This window comes from Lampetra planeri, chromosome 44, assembly GCF_965212315.1.
Source record: "Lampetra planeri chromosome 44, kcLamPlan1.2.h2, whole genome shotgun sequence".
NCBI lineage: Eukaryota > Metazoa > Chordata > Hyperoartia > Petromyzontiformes > Petromyzontidae > Lampetra > Lampetra planeri.
The window spans coordinates 7,628,853-7,641,869 of NC_136150.1; the positions used below are offsets into that span (position 1 = coordinate 7,628,853).

General features: G+C 48.6%; 1 protein-coding gene across 2 annotated transcripts in view; it reads right to left on the reverse strand.

The window, feature by feature from the left end:
* Nucleotides 1-652: 652 nt before the first annotated feature.
* Nucleotides 653-13,017, reverse strand: part of FANCD2 (FA complementation group D2) — a 62,048-nt gene continuing 49,683 nt past the window's right edge. For both annotated transcript variants that reach the window (XM_078614555.1, XM_078614554.1), the window contains exons 36-44: nt 12,747-12,869; nt 11,621-11,714; nt 9,503-9,574; nt 9,000-9,038; nt 8,382-8,456; nt 7,121-7,195; nt 5,572-5,718; nt 3,653-3,766; nt 653-1,624 (exon numbers count right to left, since the gene is read on the reverse strand). In XM_078614555.1, coding sequence (XP_078470681.1) covers nt 1,589-1,624; nt 3,653-3,766; nt 5,572-5,718; nt 7,121-7,195; nt 8,382-8,456; nt 9,000-9,038; nt 9,503-9,574; nt 11,621-11,714; nt 12,747-12,869 — 775 coding nt within the window. In that variant the 3' untranslated portion in view covers nt 653-1,588. The remainder of the gene's footprint in view (nt 1,625-3,652; nt 3,767-5,571; nt 5,719-7,120; nt 7,196-8,381; nt 8,457-8,999; nt 9,039-9,502; nt 9,575-11,620; nt 11,715-12,746; nt 12,870-13,017) is intronic.

Here is a 13,017-nt window from a genome sequence, read left to right on the forward strand (position 1 = left end):
TACAATTTCTCCCCGAATACGCGTGGGGGTTTATCCCGGCATTCCCGTCTCCTCCGCCCACACAAAATAATACCTGTAAAGAAATTTGCCAAATATCCCATGCGAGGCCTATCCTTGAAAGACCCAGGATTGAGGGAGGCTGTCCTGTATAACAATTATGAATATCACTGTTATGAATATCACTTATGAATGAATGGCAGTGTATGCTGTAGCAAAACCGTGCGGAAAACTCTCTCACAAGCTTGACGAGGGCGGCCAGAGCAGTGGCACAGTGGTTAGCACACAGTGATATGAACTTGGTAGCCGACTTTGACGCCTGGTCATGGCTAACATCATTGGTGAGTGACATCTGATCTGGTCTAACCCCCCCCTCCCCACCTCTGCTGTTCAGCAACCCACACTGACCAGCGTGGAACATATCGGACTCAAGCTCCGTGGTTTGTATGTACGTACGTACGTAAGTTGACCTTCTTTCGCACCGTGCGAAGACAAATGTGCCAATCGGAGGTGCGGGGTGTCGTGGATGATAGTGATGATGAGACGGGAGGTTTGACGAAACGGCTGTCAACTAGTTATCCGTCGTGAAAACGTACAATTATTTTTTACTGGTAATAAAGGAATGGAAAATGCAAACTTGTAAAGGATGCATCAGTGACGTTTTCAATTTTTATTTTAAACTGTCCGCGAAGTGCACGGTTTTTGTCACACTACGTTTAAATCCGCGCATTAAATGTAAAAAATAACTATTTTAAACATGACAGCAATTACCATGTCGTGAAAAAAAAAGGCAACGATATGCAGCATATAACCAAAAGTTTGCAATCACGTGTTCAGTACTTAAGGCATAACATACGTATGTATGTTGAACATCTTTTGCAACGTATGTAGCCAACCGTGATAATCGGAGGTGCAACATGAGCATAAGAGTATAAAGCAATTTTTTTTAATAAAGATTAATTACAAGTATCTCTGTATTTTAACGAAGCCAATCGCTCATGCAATAAATGTGAAATGTATTTTAATTAAGTAGTCCCTGCTTTGACCCTGGCAGATAAAGGTCATGTTTAGAACAAGGATGGTGTCCGTAAAGATAACGGTTAAGTGGACACTTGCGAAGATTACAACGGGTAAGCAACGACTTCCGTGAAAAGATAACCGAGATAAAAAAAAAAATCAATGATGTTTTTTATTTATTTCCTCCAATAAAGTAATCTGCGAGTAATTTATAACATTTCACGAATAACTTTGCAGGACCTTTAAAGTTCGCCACTGCGAATCTGACTGCGTGCGGTATTAACCAGGGCGGCCGGTGGCTTCGCACCGCGAACCTCCCCAACAAACGGCAAAGGAAGGCGCCCGCTCCCGGCCACCAACCCACGCCCTCCCACCACCCCGCACCACTTAGCCAAGTGCGTCAAGCAGCAGCATCCTGCCAAGTGCACCGTTCTCGGGCAGGGCACGTGGGTCACTGCCGTTGCCTCAGTCGAAAACAAATAAACAAACAAAACACAATCGTTGTTGCAGTCTCCGCCTCAATGTGTGATGGAGAACGTGAGCAATCGGCGATCCAACGCCGAAGAGAGCCAAGTCAGTACTCGTCGCTCAGGAATTCCTCTTCTGCATTCTGGACACAAACAGGGGACGGCGGAGTCAGTTCGTACGTCGGTCGGTGAAGCGGCTCTTTGTGGGCTGCTTCGTGACATTATTTATTAAGGACCGACCACCGTCTCTCGTATTCACGTGCATTGCGCGACCTTGAAATATTTTTTTTACCTATTAAAAAAATCGTTCTTCGTTATTTAGGTTGACAACCCCTGGACTAGACGCAGTCTCTACGCAGCTGCAAAGGTAACCCTCCACTGTACGACGCAAATCTTCTACTCCCAGCTTCGCCGTGGTGTGCGCGTTCAAGAGGCGGGCAGAGAAAGCGCTTCAAGGATGTCCTCAAGGCCAACATGAACAAGTGCTCCATCGACACTAACTCATGGTAGACTCTAGCCCAGGATCACCTATTTCAGGGATCCAAACAAATTGAAACTCAACAGCAGAATCAGGAAGAGGAAAAGTGGGAATGGGGTAAACAGCAACGCTGTAGCCCGACTTACTGCTGCAGTTCCACACAACACTCGTTCTGGACACGTGTGCCCAAGCTGCGCCAGAATCTGTCAATCCCAGATTGGTCTCTTCAGCCATCTTCGGACCCATAGATAAACCAACTTTTCTATGGAAAACAATCATCCTCAATTGCGAGGGGTAGCCTATGATGATGTATGCACATATTCTTTGGGTCTTTCGGTAAAGCCACGTAGATAGACAAAAATTATAAAAATATAAACAATATCACGACGTTTCGATCGCAACACAAGCCATCGTCATCAGGTGAAAAAGGAGGGGGAAAACTGCTGAGGCAGGCTGTTTATGAAGGTTTAGAGATGGACGGGGCAGCTAATGTTAATGTGGGAGAGGTCTCCGTGCCCGGCAGTAGGTCTACACCAATCAAAAAGCAAGCCGCCATTAACTAACACAGCTAACGGTGGCTGTGTTTGTGAATGTAACTCAGAAACGAAGCTGTGGGGGTGGCCATTTTATTGCGGGAGATTGGCATGTCAATGTGAGCATGTCAACCTTTATAAAGCATCATCATAGGACCTCCTTTGCCAGTACCAAAATATGAGAATAGGTTTCCCCTTTTTCCAGCAACAAAACAGGTGTTAAGATGTTAAAACACCAAACTGAATGCATTGTCTTTGAAACTGATTGGTCCACACCAGAGACAGCTTTCTTTTGAGCCTAGTCTCAAAACGGTGTTAGACCAGAGGACGCCCCCATAGCTTTGTTTCTGAGTGACATTCACTAACACAGCCACCGTTATGTTAGTTAATGGTGGCTTGCCATCCTTTTCCACCTCCACGTGGCGATGGCTCTTTCCGAGCTCTCTCCGAGCTTACATTTACAAGCATCTCTTAACCTTTATAAACAGCTCTTTGATTGGGGTAGATCTACTGCCGGGTACGGTGACCTCTCCTTTATTAACATTAGCTGCCCCGCCCATCTCTAAACCTTCATAAACAGCCTGTGTCAGCAGCTTTCCCCCTCTTTTCCACCTGATGACGATGGCTTGTGTTGCGATCGAAACGTAGTGATATTGTTATTATTTGTATTATTTTTTCTATCTACGTGGCTTTACCGAAAGACCCAAAGAATATGAATTCCTGCAGTCACGAAAGCTTTAAGTCAAGATGTATGCACAATTGAAAATTGGAATGCAGAAAAGTTCAACATTCCTCGAGAAAAATGTGCATGTTGTATATTTGCCCAAAGAAGGTGACAACCCTTTTGGTCAACCTACTGCTGGATGAGCCGCTGCGAGGATGACTGGCGTTCACGTGATGGTTTATGCTCCTTAGTGAAGGCGGAGCATAGATGTGGTGGCATAGTACAGTACCGCTAACCCCCACAGCAGCCTATTATAAAATGACACACATAGTAGTCACCCACTCAAGCACTATCCAGGCTCAGCGCTGCTTAGCTTCTGAGATCTGACGAGCATTAGCGATGCATTTCAGGCGATTTTAAATTGATACGCGCCTCGGGTATTAAACAAGGGAAGACTAACAATTAATTTGGTTTCTTTAATTATGAATCGTGTCACCTCTGGCATCTCTTCATCTTCATCATCATCGTCTTCTGCAAGCACCGATGCCTCCGTTTCAGATTCTTCACCCTTGTCCGTCTGCATTATATTCTGAGACAATATCTCCTCGCCCTGCACCAGACAACGGGGAAACAGTTTTTACGCGAATCAATCGGCTTTCTGCAGACGCCACATCGCGAGAGACACCAACTCGCTCTATGACGAACGAAGCAATGAAAAGCAAAACGACATGCGGGCCAGCCATTGAATGACAACACGGCACGCAACTACACGTGGCCCTTGAGAAGTTATATTGACGGCAGAAACATCGCGATTTAGGATAAAAGAAAATCGGGCGATCTTGGTTCAATCCATGTGAGCATGAACACGCACATTAACTATTTAACTGGATTGATTGTACCAGGTAAGGCCCACTGAGATAAAAAGTTATTTTTCAGAAACGACCTGGCCACAAATGATAGCGCAACGAAGTGGCTCATCACGTGGAAATTTCTAGCAGCCAAATACTCTAAACGCACGTCGATTGTAAATGTGGGGGGAGAAACCGGAGGACCACAGGGAGAACATGCAAATTCAAAATATACAGTGCTGTATACCAGGCGAGGGAGAAAACATCTCGCCACTGCGGCGCCCCTTATGATTAACTTCATTAACTTGGGCCCATTCAAAACCACGCAGGGCTGGGCAGATCTGCGGTAGAAATTTCATCTGACAAAGGGAAAGGTCACAAGTTCGAATCCTGGTAAACTATCGACCCAGCCCATCCTCCCCTACAGGGTGTCGAAACATGTGTGAGGTCAATGGTGATTAGTCCTATGGCTGTACAGTGGTCATCCTACAAATGACCTGGCCCCCCACAAATACAAATGTGAAATTTACACCCCTGGATCAGGGCCACCATAGGAGACGGGCACTGGCTGATGTTTATTAAACTAAAAAAATATAACTATTTTTTACTTTGCCAGGCGAGACCCAATGAGCTATGTAGCTCTTTTCAGAAGTGACCTGGCCACAAATGATAGCTCAACGATCTGGCTTATCATAATGTGGAAATGTATAGCAGCCAAATACTATGAACACGTGATGTCTATTCTAAATGCGGAAGGAAAAACCAGATGACCTTGAGAAAAATACACGCGACCACAGGGATAGAGACACGCAAACTCCAAATCTACAACTAGCATCGTCAGGGTCAGGATCGAACCCACGACCTCCCTTATACCAGGTGAGGTAGTTAACATCTCACCACCATAGCGCCTTAAAGAGACACTTTGACAAACATCAACTACAACGGGATAAAGGCACAGCCCTGCAATTGCTTGCTCTCGCCACTGCTAGCGGCAGTGCCTCCACTAAAGCGAGCTCCTCTGGAGCGTACTTGGTCTCCTCTTTCACGGTGGCCAGACGTTTTAGAATAGGTGGGAGTACTCAAAATCTACCCCCCCCTCCACTCGTGACCTCCCATAGACTCACCGCCGTGCCTAACTGGTCGTACTTCTGGGAGGAAACAAGCGACGGGGCCGGAGGGGGGGCAGGCGGAGATTATATTGAACAGGCAAACTCTGGTAAGCAAGCCCAGTGGCGCTACCGATTTACACCGCGGTGGCAGCATCCAACCACACCCTGGTTGACAACAACCGGCGTTCACCACGAAGCAGCAGTGATGTCACCACGGTGGTTGTGCCGTGCTAGATGCACTTTAAGGCTATCGCGTGAAGGTGTCAAAGGTTCGCTGCTGGCAGGAGGACACGGGACAGACCCGGGTGCCGTGGGTATACTGAGATGATTGGAAGATGCACTAAACGTGCTCTCCACTGTGCCAACACCACGTTGAACACGCGGTTGAACGCCCAGTTTGAACAAAACTGACAAACTAAGCAGGGAGCGCGGCCGGCATCGCAGGAAGAGGTCCTCACGTGCAGGTTGCGGTTTTTGAGGTTGCCGATCCAGAAAGCCTCGTGGCACTTGTTCACGGTGAGCATGGCCTTGACACGGTAGACAAACGACTCGAGCGTGCGCTTCAGCTGGGGCACGCAATTCATGAGGTTCACGTTGTGGTTCACCTGCACGGGAGGGAGCGGGGGAAAGCGGGGACAAGGATATATGAAGGAGTGGGTTAATTAATGAGGCAGGCAGGCGGGTGGGCGGGCGAGGGGAGGGGAGGGATAGCAAACACCAGGCAGGGGTGTGATCTGCATCCCTGTGTGGATCGGGGATCTCACTTGGCAGCTCAAAGAGAAGTTGCTGCCATTTGAGCACAGCTGTCCAAGACAGATGCTGGGAATTTCGTGGCGAGACAAAATAATAAATTCAGAAGTATGGGAGAATACGTGGCCGGTGAGTGTTGGAGATATGGGTGGGACGTGTGCAGGATGGGGCAGGCTCGATTGCCAAGAGAGGCAGACGGACAACTTTAATGGTCTCCATGAGTACGGAGACTGAGGGGAAGAGAGCTAAGAGCAGGGTGGTGGGAGACTGTCAGGGCACAGCGTGGAGGTCGCTGTGTTGTCTGCTGCGTGGCAGCTGTGGGATCTGGCAGAGGGGTGGAAAGCGTCGGCGAAGTGCTGCGTGGCATCAACGGATTTGGCCAAGAAGACACCTTGATCTCGGAAAAATAGATGGCTTACGAGAAACTGCTCTTTAAAACGCATCAAGTACGCAAGTGACTATATTAACCGTCCGCCGCCTCCTCCCCCCCGCGAGCTATTCTATATGCTACGGTGCTTTGCGGTCCCAAAAGCGATTCACAAAGAACTGATTGAGCGACGTCTTCTGGTCACGTGCATGTGTGCTAGGCTGCCAAGTTTGGGCGATATGGTAGTGAGATGTTAACTCCCTCGCCTGGTATGCAGGAGGTCGTGGGTTCGATCGCGACCCTGAAGCCTGCTGTATATTTGGAGTCTGCGTGTCTGTCCCACCGTGGTTGTGTGGATTTTTCTCCGGGTCCTCCTGTTTTTCCCTCCACATTTATAAACGTGAGTTTAGAGTATTTGGCTGCTATAAACTGCATTCACGTAATAAGGCACTTCGTTGAGCTATCATTTGTGATAGCCAGGTCGCTTCTGAAATAGAGCTATATAGCCCAGTGGGCCTTATCTGGTAAAATAAAAAAAAATGTTTGTGAGGTCGATTACAGGAGGGAGTGCACTAGGAATTTGTACAAAAAAAACAAAAAACCTCTAGAACATGCCGAGATGGTGGCCGGCGTGGGTTAGAAGGACACGACGGAGACATCAAACGATTCGCACCCACCCCCCACCTGCCCCGTCCCCCACGATTCAGGGTCGTGATTTGGTTCAAGAATGCCGTTTTTAACATTGAGTTGCATCGCAGTGCCAGCAGCTGCAGGGGTCACGCGCGAACCCAACGACCATGCAACGTGCAGAGATTGATTCCCAGGTGGGAATCCACGGGGTCCATTCTAAGTGATGAATCCGGGCACAGTGATGGTTCCTTAGCCGTTACCTTGGAGTGACCACACATGTGGTGTAGCTGCCGTGTGCTCAGTTGAAGGTTCTTGAGCAAACCGTTCACTTCGTCCTGAGCACGCACGCACATACGCACGCACATACGCACGCACATACGCACGCATACAAATTTGCACAGCCAAACACTTTACAGATGAAGCAGCCTGCACGTTTAACGGTCGTTTTGGAGTTCCATGCTCTGGCACAGACTGTGGAATTTGAATATATTCCGTCCTGAAGAAATTTTAAGTGTCGTTGTTACCTCATAATAATTTATTTATCAAGGAGCCACACTTTTTCAAGAGGGTCCTGCTCCAGCTACATTCGCCTTTTATTTGTGAGATGTTTTCAGCTCATGAATGATGAGTGTTTAACTTAACAAATGCGGGAGAAAAGTTGCTTCTCGTCATTTCTCCGTCGCAGCCCCCATCATCTGGAATGCCATCCCTCTTCACATCTTTAACGATCAATAATTTTATTCGTTCAAAAACCATCTAAAGGCACATCTCTTCAGCTCGACATTTAACCACCGAGTCTCACTGGACCGTGCGGCGTGATCTGACACTCAGCTCGGCTCCGCACCTGAGAATTGCTTCTTTGGTCAGCAACATTGCGCACGTTATACATTCTATTATTATTAAAACCGGAGCACCCTGGAGAAAACCCATGCTCACGAGGGGGCAACGCTCTATCCCCATACAGATAGAAACAAATGGCGAATAGTCCGCTTGCTGCAACACCTTCTCCTGGCGAGCAAGGGCATAGAAGCACCTCCTCAACGCCACATGCGTAAGCCACCAACGAAGCTTAGAACATCATGCGTAGCCCACGTCGGCATCGAATTAAAAGCATCATCGGCCCGAGGCTGATAAACTCGCAACACGGGAAAATATACAGCTCAGTGGGCCTTACCTGTTGAAATTAAAAATAGTTGATGTCTGTACGCGTGGCAAGAACGCATTTTTACAGTTCTGCGCACATGTTCTTCTATCCACTCACAACACACCCCCGTCAAAAACAGTCGATAATTCATTCGGCCGTAAACTTTTCTCGCACGGGTCCTTTTATCATTGTCACGAGCTTTGTGGACAAGGTTAAACGGCGTAAACATCTCGGGATATGAATGCAAAAATCCATCCGCTTTTGGTGGGGGGTGGGGGGGAACGCAGAAAGAAAAAAAAATGGGCGCAAGGCACAATGGGAATAAATTATTCACGCGGCACGTAATGCCCGAGTGCCTTTGCCGGTTTCCCACCGACCTTGTGCTTTTTGAAGGTGCAATCCAGCAGTGGCATTCCTTTTCTAAGGAAGGCCTCCACAAACAGGCGACCGTACTGCAAACGGGGGGGTGAAGAGAGACGGCGACAAGACGTGTGTGACGTCACGCGAGGGCCAGCAACAACAGGGGCGATGGTGACAATGGTGGTAACAATGACGGTGTCGCCGCAGGCGCTGGTGCTCATAACGGCGGCGAGTCGTCGTCGTCGTCATCGTCGTCGTCGAGATGCAATGGCCTCACTGAGCCTCAAGAACGTTCCTGTTCTTTTTTCTTCTCACTTTTCAGGAGGCTACCGTTTGAGAAATTTGGCTGATTAATAAAGTTTCTTGCGAGCAGAGCAGTGGCTGTACATGAGATTTGGTCCTAATGTATAATCAATCTACGGCGTCATGGGAGCATGAATGACGCACGTAGAAAACGAAAGCATTATTATTCTGTAGGAATTACTTCCAAATATCAGAGCTGTCTCATCTGCTTGCAATTGTTAGCCATCCCACCACGGTGATAGGTAACCATTAGCAATAAAACACCAGCGGTTAGCGCCTATTACCTCCTTGGTTAGAGGAGGAGATGCAATGCTGCATGTACCTGGACTCACCTTTAGGCAAACTCTGAGACTCTGTCTTCCATCAAAAGTCTAGGAAACAGAAGTGCACACAGAATGCATAAGTGCGCTCGGCTCACATTTGTGTGATTGAGATGGCGAAGTGAAACTGATTGTAGTTTGTCCGTGAGGGATTCCGGAGGGATTAAACAACACTGGTGTGCTTTACATAATTTATAAAAACAACTTCAGTCACTATTTAACATGAACCTGCTATATTGGGAAGCAAGCGGGCGGTGCCTATCGTTAAGCACGCTGCGCTGCAAACCCTGCGACCCGAGTTCGAATCCCGGCAAACATCGGTTGACGAGCAAGATCTGAACCCGTCCCGGGCCCCTCCTTGACTGACCAGCCCCCACACTGGACATCTGCGAAAAAGAGCTTCATGGCTCATTGGATTCTCAAGTAAAAAAAAAATCCGATTCTGATTCAGGGGAAATGCGGCCGTGGGTGCGGTGTGCAGCGACGAGTGGATTGGTGCGGACGAGTGGCTCGACCTTGATGAGGTTGACGAGCATGTGGAAGTTCCGGACGCCTGCACTCCACCGCATCAGCAGAGCCTCTTGCACCTGGCAAGATAAAACAACACAATAATGTAACAGCCATTATTTTATTATCATTATTTTATCAATACACCTGTTTAGCCAGGAAAGCCTCAGCCGAGTCTCAAGACTCTACATCCGGGAGGGTCCTGCCAAGTTTTCGCAGTTAGGGAGGGGGATGATGTTGCTGCAGTTATTGCTGCGGCGTGCGATCCCAGTCGAGTCATTTGTGGGTAATTGTTCAGGATTTGGATGTTTTGGCCAATACTGGTAACGCTGTGTGTGCGTTTTTCGCCATTGGAGCAAATGCATGCAGAACAGGGGGAGAGAGAACGTACAAACTCCACGCAGGTATTGAAACCAGGTTCTACATTCTGCGCACAAGCGTTACCACCTACGTTACCATCTACGTTACCAACCGTGCCACCCTGCTGCCCCAAGATTCGTTTTTTAATACGTGTACAGTATTTGTTCACAGAAACCTGCCAACAAAAATGGATAAGGATTAGCAGTTGTAGAGTAGTGAAATGCTTCAGGATCTCAAAGCGCCTACAATTGACATCGCATCTCATCTCAACCATCCCATTGCCCTGTGACGGTCTGGCTCAGGGGACCCCCCAGTGGAAGCTGTCTAAACCCAGCGACCCGAGTTTCACTCCCATCCCTGGCTAACAGCGGTGGTGAGCGACATCCTATATGATCCTGGATGCCTCGCTTCCCCCAAACCGTACGACCAACAGCACGGCACGGGGACGCCTTCATCCAGCAGAGGATTGACGAGCAGCCTGTAAATTATTAACTCAACGCTGGACAGTTGTTGGAAATCCAATGGCTGTGTGAAACCTGGCACAGTCATGAGCACTGCGCCAAGAACAGACGTCCCAAAGGCATGCGACCAGATACACTCGGTGCACACACGGAGAGGCCCCATTGCCGCTTAACCGGTAAAGGTGCAGCCCTGCAATAATTCGCTCACACCACTGCTATAGAAGAGGAAGGGCCTCCATCTCAAGTGGGCATTTTCCAGGGTACCAGGTAAGGCCCAATCTAACTACATAGCTCTGTGTCAGAAGTGACCTGGCTCAGCGAAGTGGCTTATCGCGTGGAAATCTATAGCAGCCAAATACTCTAAAAGCATGTTGATTCTAAATTTGGAGGGAAAAACCAGAGGACCCGGAGAAAAATCCACGTGACCACGGGGAGAACATGCAGACTCTAAATATAGAGCGGGCATCAGGGTCGGGATCGAACCCACGACCTCCTGCATACCAGGCGAGGCAGTTAACTTCTCGCCACAGTGATTCCCTCTTCCAACTCTTTTAGCCGACTCTCTCACACTGGCCAGAACATCTTGGAAGGGGTGGGAGTACCCACACTTTACCCCACTCGCACACGTCCTGCCAATCGACCTAACCGCAGTAAAACCGTTTACCCCGCTGGGTGGACAGAGGCGGCGGCAGGGAAAATTTAATAAACTCGCACAGTCGATTCAACTGCCGCGCCGGGAGATTGGTACCGGCGAGATTTAAATTGCAAGCACGGCGTGCGCCAACCATTACACCACGACACAGCATGGTGTTTTTCCATAACGTCATCCAACGGTGGAACTTGAATAATTGACAACACATCTGCGGTGTTGCATTTCCAATCGGAGGAGGCAGGAGGCAACAGATGTTTGCATTGCTAATTTACACTTGGGCGAAATACTTACAGGTCAAAGAAAAAATAAACAAACTCGTTTCACATTCAGCCGACTCTGAAGCGGTGTGCTGCGTCTAGGACATAATGGACCGTTGCATTATTGAACGTTGTTCGTAACTTTTGTGCTTAAGACTTTCCCTGGCATTCCCTAAGTAATGCACAGGATAGGACCAATCGTGCAGAACAATAATGCACTCACACACACACACAAGGAGCTCTATAAAACGCATGCATCCTTTGAAATAAACGCAACACATTAATCAACAACAAAGTGTGGCCTTAGAAGAATAAAAAATGCACAACAGGTGATATTCAAGGGCAACAGCCCTTCTTCGTAGCGGGTTAAGTAGCGTTGCTCGGTGCCCTCGTCACCTCGTCCGAGTCGGTGGATCGTCCCGCAGGAATCGCTTTGACGGCCTTCTCGAGCCGCTCCATCACGACCCGGTAGAAGATTCCAAACACGGCCCTGTGCGACGCGACACAGCGCACAGCAGTGACACTTCAGACAACGCCCTCTCCCACTGACAACATCCGACACCGCGCAAGCGCATGTGGCCCCTCACGGTACGAGTGGATATCTCCAATTTGTCCTTCGACCCTCGCACATCTCTGATTAGCAATGGGTTGGCTACGTACGGTGCAAAAGAAGTTCAGCGTACATACATGCAGACGTACGTACAAGACATCTGGCTAAGGGGGCAAAAGCAGGGCCCCCGAGAGGCAGGGGTTAAGTGACGCGTTAGTTGGCGTGCAACTTCGGTTCGGTGTGCAGTGCGAACGCAGCGTCCCCCATGTCGGCTACGCGTGGTCTCCACTCATTTGGTGCGTTACGACGACAGAGGCTTCAGCTTCTGCAGTGGAGGGGAAAAAATAAAATAAAACCTCCCGAGCCGTGCCAGGCTGGCTCGGCATGGCCCTGGTGTGTGGCTCAGTTTATCTTTACTTGTCCTCTTGTATTGTTTTACTTGTTCTTAACTAGCAAGCCCATCTCCCCGCAGCGGACGATTTAGCTACAATGCAAATGAAGAAGCTGAAACGTATATGAAACCCATTCACCTACTGACTGATTAAACACGTAAACGTGCGTTTACATCATTTGCTATAAATTTCCACATAATCAGCCACTTCGTTGAGCTATCATTTGTGGTGAGGTCGCTTGGGCATTACCTGGTAAAATAAAATGTCACTTTACCGAAAGAATCAAAGAGTATGGATTCCTGCAGTCACGAAAGCTTCAAATCAAGAATAAAAATAGTTTCGTTTTTGATTTTCATGTGATTTGCTTACCTTTCCTATAATTTGCAATCCTATCGTGTTTTCACATTGTTTGTTGTTGTAACATTCGGACCCGCCCCCTACTGGACACGTGTGAAAATGAGCTTTATAGCTCATCGGATTGCTCCAGTAGACATCACGATTGTGAAAACGCCGCGGGGAACCGTGCATCGTAACGGTCATGGCCAGGGGCCGTGGGTCGCCCCCCCGGACGTGCGGTGACCTGGTGAGCGTGGGGTAGGTGGCCGAGTGGCCGTCCTTGTCCACGTGGACGAGCTCCGTGACGCCCTTGATAGCGATGTCCTCTATCGCGTCCAGCACGTTCTCACAGCTGTCCAGATAGATGCTGCGCCGTCGTCAAAGGGGGGACAGCGGACGGTAGCAGCTTAACACGTAGTAAGTAGGTGGCTATCGCGACCAATATTATCCATAATCAAGGTTTGTTGGGTTAGATCGCGTAAATATCAATGTGTCGTTAACCCGCCACGCCCAAT